Raw genomic sequence first — 7,951 nt, 5'->3', positions numbered from 1 at the left:
TAAATAAAATATTGTATAGTTATACTTACATTTTTAATCAAATTAATTATGAGCTCAAGAACTCGAATACGTTTTTCTGTTTTCACAACCATTACTTTCTTTGCTAATTCAGATAATGTAAAAAATTGAATTGATAAATTTGTTAAATTAATAATAGTTCGTGCATCGCACGGGACAATTACTAATTACATAAATACTATGTTGTTTCAAAAATAAATAAATAAATAAATAAATACTCGTATGTTTCAAAAAATAAATAAATACGGAGTAAATAAATACTCGTATGTTGTTGATATATTTACTTTTGCCCCTATATTTTTCCATATTAACTTAGGGCATTCTTTTTGTTTCCTGAGCTAGGCTTGCTGCTAAACGCCGCCGCTCTCATCCATCCCTCTTGCCGCGTTTTCCTGAATCTTGCGGAGCGTGGTCACGTCGACGGTGAAAGAAAATGGCATCTTCTAGACCGGAGCTGCAAGCGCCGCCGGAGATATTCTACAACGACGAGGAAGCTCGCAAGTACACTTCTTCTTCGCGTATCGTCGAAATTCAGGTTCTGATTCTCATCGCCGTTATTTGTATATGTAATATATGCATGTTTTTCGTTTAATTTATTTTATTTTGTTATCAAAATATTAGGCGAAACTTTCTGAGAGAGCATTGGAGCTTCTTGCTCTGCCGGACGATGGAGTCCCCAGACTGCTTCTCGATATAGGTATGATTTACATAAATGTCTCGATTTTCTGGCTGGTTGTTGTTTTATGATCATTCATGGAATCAATTGCTCATTGAAAGTAGATTGTTATGCTAAGCAAAATAAGAACTTTTAAGTATATTGCACTTTGAGGCATTGTCGTACAACTCTAATTCAAGCTAACTCTTTGGAAGTAGTTTTGTTGATTATCTAAACAAGTGCAATACTTAATTTAGCAATCTTTTACTTTGAGAGCTCTTGGTGGAGTAAACTACTGGTTCCCCTTTAAGACATTTAAGTTTTTTTTTTTTTTTTTTTTTTTTTCAATCCGTTATGTAAAACTGGAACACCTATACCTGTAACTCTCAGGTTCATTTGCATATATCTTACTGGTTCAGTGTTCTCTAAAGCATTTTGTATGCCTTGGCATGAAGTGTTTGCTGGGATATTATAGTGGCCTGCCAAATAAACTCTTTGATTTTGTTTTATAATATGCTTATTCATTGAATTTGAGGTCTTTATTTCCTTTTTTCAAGCTCATTAGAAGATGGTGATTTCTTTTGTCTTTTAAGGCTGTGGGTCAGGTCTAAGTGGGGAGACTATAACTGAGGCTGGACACCAGTGGATTGGTTGGGATATATCTGAATCAATGCTTGGTAAGTAATTTTTGAAAATTGTATGAAATTATAAGAGATTCCAAATTCTTCTGTATTCACTTTTCTTGTATTGTTAAACATTTGGCTTTCTGTTCTGCAGATATTGCAGTGGAGCGTGAAGTCGAGGGTGATTTAATACTTGGTGACATGGGTCAGGTAGGCATCAATGTCCCCTTAACTTGTATAGGCTCGGTAATTAATTCATTGCAATAGATTTTAAATTTTTATTGTTCCTTGTTGTATGTAAAATTTTATTTATCCTAAACAATAACCTGTAAGATTGTTACCTCCATTGCATCACTTGGCTTTATGGTTTTTCAAAACAAAAAAAAAAGGGGTGAAATGTGAAGAGTTGGCAGCCAATTTGCAAATTCTTTATTCTCTATTCGTTCACAGGGCTATCATAACTAGTGACATTTTATTTTAGTATTTTATTGACCTTCGATAGAGTTTTATTCTTATGTGAAATATTTCATTGCCTGTTATAGGGTTTAGGACTTCGACCTGGAGTTGTTGATGGGGCAATTGGCATTTCATCTATACAGGTTTGTTCATTTTTTAATACACTGAATTATCTTTCGTTGATAGTTAATTCAATCTCATATATTTTAGAGGGATTCCAACATTTTCTTCTTTATCTTTTGTTAATAAATCAAGGTAAGTTTATGAAAGGCACCTTGAAGGTTCTACTGAAAACATTTTGATACCTTGGAGTGACCTCTGTATATTTACATATTTTTCATTTTTTGGCACTCAAAATAGTTTGACAAATACTCTGTATATAAATATATTTCAGTATAAGAAATTAATATATCCTATTAGTGCTTGAATAAACCATATAAGCTGCAATTTGTATGACAACTGAATAACTTTTGATCAAGACAGTATATTATTTGTTCCAATGCTCACTTTGATATATAATTGGCCAAACAGTGGTTGTGCAACGCTGACAAATCATCTCATGAACCCCGGATAAGATTGAAGTAAGTCTTGTTTTGTGTCTTATGCTGGCCTTCACACGAAACATGAATCTATGGTACTTTGAACAAGTTTGAGATTTTGTCACAATTACCTTGTAGGGCTTTCTTTGGGACATTGTATAGAAGTTTGGCGAGGGGAGCAAGAGCAGTATTTCAAGTGTATCCTGAAAATCTTGCTCAACGAGAGTTGATTCTGGGTTTTGCTATGCGAGCTGGATTTGCAGGCGGTATAGTTATCGACTTCCCACACAGGTAAATAAGAGGCTCTTTCATGAAAAATTTGATTCCTATTAAGGAAACTATTTATTCTTTTAGATAAATCCTCGGGGAGTTGATCGTTATTACTATTAAACAAGTGTAGAGATAGCAAGTTGATATCTGACATGAATTGATTTTATTTTATTTTTTTCCAGTACGAAAAAGAGGAAAGAGTACTTGGTGCTCACTTGTGGTCCACCGTCTCTCAGCAGTGCCACTCCCAAAGGAAAGGGCGAGGACGGGGAGTGTTATTCTAGTGATGATGATAGTAGCGAAGATGAAGAAAACCAAACTGTAAGTCCATTCTAAATCTCTTCTCAATTTAAAGATCTGTAAAAGCTGCAAATCATTCTATATCTTGCATAGTCTGAAGTCTCGACATTTTCTTTAATATTACCTGCCTCGAGCTGTTTTCCTCTCTTATTATTCCTGTATAACAATGCTTTTCACAATCAATGCCTTGCAGGTTTGTGTATCAGACCGGCATAGACCGAGGAAAAAGCAGAAGGTAAACAAGAAAGGCAAAGGAAGAGCGTGGGTTATGAAGAAGAAAGACCAGATGAGGAAGAAAGGGAAAGAAGTTCCCAACGACACCAAGTACACAGCACGAAAACGAAAGGATCGGTTTTGACCCCCTTTCCAAAGCTCAAGGAGAGTACGCTTTTTTCATTCTTGTGCTATATCTATGCCTTTTATGCCAAGTTTGCTGTGTGGCTAAGCTATACATGAATTTGTCGCGAGTAGGTTACAATTTTGAGTTATAGGATGAAATTTTGTGACAGTCAGTTGATCATCATCTTTATTTCAAGTACCTAGCATTCTTGATTCAAGAAGTAGCTAAGAAGCTTTATATATTTTTCTCCTTTTTTATCCTTCTGCCATCATATCATATCACAAAGGATGAAACTCTTCACTGTCATATTGTTCCTCTGCTCTCTTGTTGGTCCATGCAACCATGCAATAGGGCTGCACTTCCTTAGGCCTCACCGGGTGGTGGTCCGGTTGACGAACCGCCTCGGGTCCGGCAGAGCGCTGTCCGTGCACTGCCGGTCCAAGGACGACGACCTTGGGTACTCAACCTTGAACGACAACGCCGAGATCACCTGGAGCTTTCGTACCAACATCTGGGGAACTACGTTGTTCCATTGCGACGTCGAATGGAACGACGACGAATGGGGCGGTGGCGCATATGCCAAGAGCTGTTACTGGTTCGACGCGTATGACTACGACCGGGATCACCGGCGGTGCCGGGTGAAGTGCCGGTGGATGATCACCAGTGAAGGCACGTTGGCTGGGTTTAATGAGGATTCTGGGTACTGGGAGCCTTTTCGTTTGAGAAACAATCATTATTCAATGGACCAGGGTTCACATATTTGTGTGAACCAAAAATAAAATTATATTTTTAATATATTAAAAGTACATTATTTAAAAGTATATAATTTTTTATATATTATAAAATAATGTATATTTAGTACAAAAATAATGTACTTCTAATGTACTAAAAATGTATATTACATTTATGGTCTATACAATTATGTGGATTATGGTCCACACCATATGAATATTATATCAACAATTCAACAAAATAGTAAAAAATATGAATATTTAGTTGAAGCTATCGTTCGCTATGTCTATATTTCGTTAATAAAATTATGAATATAATTAAAAAAAGTAAAAAATAATAATAATTAAAAGTGAAAGAAAGATAATAGTATTACCCTTTCAAAAAAAAGAAGAAGATAATATTATTACTAAATTCTAAATTCTTCATGATTTTTGCTATCCGTACCATCTTCTCCATATTCGAATATTTCTATTATCATTTTCAGAATTTATTTATTTATTTAAAATTTTGGCTATCCGTACCATCTTCATCATATCCTCTTCTCCATATTCGAATATTTCTTCTCTATCATTTTCAGCATCTGAATTTTCGAATCCAAAACAATCTCTATTTATCCAAATCTTCTTCAGTAGACAGTATCTGCCTCAATCACCGTTGATTTTTTCTTGTAATTTTTTTTTAAAAATAAAAGCAAAAATGCCAAGAACCTTATAACCTAATGACATAAACATGAGATTTTATATGAGAAATTTGAGTTAATATAACAATCACTGATTCGCTAACCGCATTTTAACCTTAAGCGTTAATTCTATGTCGTATACTTTTTGATTGAGTTTACAGTTGTAGTAGTTTTTGCGTGTTTTTACTATTGCATTCAAATCCATCTTCTTATCTTCATGGTTGAATAGAATTGACGATCATTTTGTATCATATATAGAGGATATGCCATGGAAGGTTACGTTTTTAGTAAAAGATTAAATCTGGAAAAAAAAAATCACCAAAATTAAAGTGTAATTGAGTAGTTATTAACTTTTAAGAGATCTCAAATTCGAGTATGTCACAGTTATCTCTGATAGGAATATGAAATATTTTTAACTTAACTTATAATATACTTCGTACTTTTTATGTGATTATGAGAAAAATTCGTTATAACAGTAATTATTATAAATATATGGGAGGAAAAAAAAAGTAAAAAACCCCATAGCAGCCAAGGAGGGACAGTCATCAAACCTTGATTCCACCAAGAATTTAACTCAGCACATCAACCATGGATCATGATGTTCCCAAAAACAACACCACACAGGATCAAGACATGACCCATAATATCCAAAACCCCATTGGTTGTTTTTAACACCCCCTCCCCAACCAAAAAAATAAAAATAAAAAATTGTATGGGCACCTCAGTCAGTTTCTCCTGAGTGATAAATTGTGAATAAGAGTATACATTACTAAACCCGAACAGTCGTATTATGTAAGTTACACCCAATATATTGGACTCCTAGTTGACTTTTGAGTAATAGTAATTTATCTTTCACTGTCTTATCAGGCCCTCGAGCAAGAAAATTTCAATTTTGTGGGGAAGAGAGAGAGAGCTAGAGACATAAAGTTGAGCATGCATTCCCATTGTAATGCTGAGACAAGAAGTACATCATCCTTCACCTAGCTATAGTCAAGCTGCCTCATAATGCATGGGATGTGGTCTGCCTACCTACTTACATAATCATCACTTTCAAAATCATAAAATCAAGAAAATTTCTTATCATCAAGATCATCATCATCATGTGCATATTTGACCTCAATATAAGATTTCATTTTCTTCTTCCCTGAAATCATTCTCTCCCTGGGGGTTTATTTGCCTACCCAGACTCTTTTATCAAGAGGAAAAACTACCGATCACCACAGGGAGGAAAATACATACATATATATACTTTTATATATATTGGATTGGATTGGAAATTAACTAATAATATTAGTGTTGGATTAATGGGATTGTTGAATTGAGTGTTGTTTAGGATGTTGCAATGCAGTAAGAATCCCAGAAGAGAAGAGACATCCTAGGTTCTTTGCAGCCCCTGTTCTTCATGGGAAGAATGAGTTTGTTGTTGTTTGAGTGGTGTCTTCCTGTGATCAATACCAAGCTGTGATCTTTCCCTTCACAGGCTGATGTTTTTGGGCATTTTGTGACAACTTTGTTGCGGTATTGTTGATCTGTGATGCTGGGAATGTGGACCAAGGTGGCTATGGTGGTTGGCTTCTTTTTCCAGAAGAAATCGTAGGGGTTGAAGGAGGCGGCGGTGGGCGCCGCCGCCGCCGCCGCCTGGAATAGTTGGAGTGGTGTTGTTTGATCATCTTCAATCTCCTCTACGAATGCTGGCCTGTTGAGCTTGTTTTTGTTGTTGTTTAGAGTTATTAAGCTGTTGACATTTATGAGTAATTTTGAGCTTTTTCCGATCATGATTTCCATTTCATTTTCCGTTTCCTCTTCTTCTTCATCGTAGCCATCAATGGTGAGATTGTTATCTTCACTGTCTGGCATTTCGTCGAGCACCTTGTCTGCATCCCAGCCCTCTGTTTCTTCCTGGGGCGGATTATTTGCAAAGGTGAGGATTAGCCGCCCGTCTTGTCGCTCAGCGCGGAAGCAGTTTTGAGCCGGGACGGAAACCGCTTCGAGGATCAGCCGGCCGTGGTGGCGGCGGGAGTGCATGCGGACGGCAGGCTTATCGTCGCCTCTTACGAGAGAGGGAAGCGGCGGAGGGAAGGATCGCGGCGGCGATTTCTTGCTGTAACTGTGCTTCACAGCTGGGAATTCTTCCGGAAATGGTGGGAAAATAAGCTCGTGCTCTGGCGGGGATTGGTGGTCGTCTTTTTCTTCGTCGGCGGAGTCGCCGGACTCGGAAGAAGGGTATGAGGAGAAGCAGTCGGAGCCGGTCTCAGAGCCGAGACTCTCCGTGCAAATTTCGAGGCTTTTTCCGGTGAGAGAATTGGCCGATTTTTTAACGAGAGGGTGGACATACGAAGGAGGGAGCTGAGACGACGAGTCCACTGTTCTATGGGACTGTAGAATCGAGCTCCAAACATCCAATGATCTCCTTTTAATTTCATCTTCTTCATCCTCCTCCTCCTCCTCCTCCTCCTCCGGCGCCGCCGCGAGCTCGTCGGAAGAAGCGGTCTTCTTCATGGCCGGAGGAGAAGCAAACCCATTCTGGGAAAGCCATTTCTTGGATGACATATCAGCCGAGAGAGTTCTTCTAATGGAACCCGCCGCTTTACTCCTCTCAGAATCCGATCCAAGAATGGCGATTATCCCTTGCTTCCCGCCACCCCCGACGCTCTTCTTCGTCGGCGGGAGCGGCGGCGGCGTCGTTGGTGGCGCTGCCACCTCCTCCTCCACCACCTTCAAGCTCTTGATCACACTAGTATTAGAAGAAGACATATTCATCAAAGCTAGCAAGAAATTAAATAAGAGTTATATATACCTCAAGCAAACAAGAGCATCCAAATTGGAATGGATGCAGGTTGGTTGCAAGAGAGTAAGATTTGCAGATTATAAGAATGTGTTTTTGAGGTTTTGTGTTTTAATATGTTGTTGTTGCTGTGGTTTGTGTTGGTTTGATGGCAATTGTAAGAGAGGAGTGTGGGGGTATTTGTAGTCCTCTTGGAGCCTTAGGAACATGTCCATTGGACCCCACCTCAATTTACTTTAATTTATTGCAAAGAGAATATAGATAAAGTTTTACTACATGTCGGTCCAGAGTGCACCTTTCAGTAGCAATTGGTCGACTATAATCTAAATATATCGCAATCTTACTTGGTAAACGTCTTAATCATCTCCGTTGTCAATTTCTGATCACCTTTAGGGATGAGCTCGTGAGTTCCAAACCACATTTGAGGTCAGGAAAGCCGTTAGATTGGTCGTAAGGCTTAATTGTTGGTCGGCGAGTTATTCCCGAACCAAATCAGTCATGCATGTTTAGTTTAATGAATCGATAATTTTAAAGTAAGTCTAGCCCGATTGTTT

At 37.9% G+C, this 7,951-nt stretch overlaps 2 protein-coding genes across 2 annotated transcripts; one reads left to right on the top strand and one right to left on the bottom strand.

Moving 5' to 3' along the window:
* The first annotated feature begins 316 nt into the window (after positions 1–316).
* LOC109191610 (probable 18S rRNA (guanine-N(7))-methyltransferase) lies at positions 317–3,418 on the top strand. Its single transcript, XM_019342217.1, has 9 exons — positions 317–553; positions 640–715; positions 1,267–1,350; positions 1,451–1,506; positions 1,839–1,895; positions 2,284–2,333; positions 2,430–2,582; positions 2,744–2,882; positions 3,055–3,418. The coding sequence occupies exons 1-9, from the start codon at positions 452–454 to the stop codon at positions 3,217–3,219; spliced, it is 882 nt and encodes a 293-aa protein (XP_019197762.1). The 5' UTR covers positions 317–451; the 3' UTR covers positions 3,220–3,418.
* A 2,110-nt stretch (positions 3,419–5,528) lies between these two features.
* On the bottom strand, positions 5,529–7,564 carry LOC109191649 (protein FAF-like, chloroplastic). The gene has a single exon (XM_019342268.1). The coding sequence runs from the start codon at positions 7,370–7,372 to the stop codon at positions 5,942–5,944; it is 1,431 nt and encodes a 476-aa protein (XP_019197813.1). The 5' UTR covers positions 7,373–7,564; the 3' UTR covers positions 5,529–5,941.
* Between the last annotated feature and the right edge of the window lie 387 nt (positions 7,565–7,951).

The sequence above is a fragment of the Ipomoea nil genome, unplaced genomic scaffold (assembly GCF_001879475.1).
Source record: "Ipomoea nil cultivar Tokyo-kokei standard unplaced genomic scaffold, Asagao_1.1 scaffold1708, whole genome shotgun sequence".
Taxonomy (NCBI): domain Eukaryota; kingdom Viridiplantae; phylum Streptophyta; class Magnoliopsida; order Solanales; family Convolvulaceae; genus Ipomoea; species Ipomoea nil.
This window is presented reverse-complemented; position numbering and strand designations above follow the sequence as displayed.

Excerpts from the sequence above, each read along its gene's own strand:
- LOC109191610 (XM_019342217.1), top strand. The coding sequence starts at position 452 with ATGGCATCTTCTAGACCGGAGCTGCAAGCGCCGCCGGAGATATTCTAC. Across the intron at positions 1,351-1,450 it reads TATATCTGAATCAATGCTTG|ATATTGCAGTGGAGCGTGAA; the intron begins GTAAGTAATTTT and ends TCTGTTCTGCAG. Across the intron at positions 2,583-2,743 it reads GTTATCGACTTCCCACACAG|TACGAAAAAGAGGAAAGAGT; the intron begins GTAAATAAGAGG and ends ATTTTTTTCCAG.
- LOC109191649 (XM_019342268.1), bottom strand. The coding sequence starts at position 7,372 with ATGAATATGTCTTCTTCTAATACTAGTGTGATCAAGAGCTTGAAGGTG.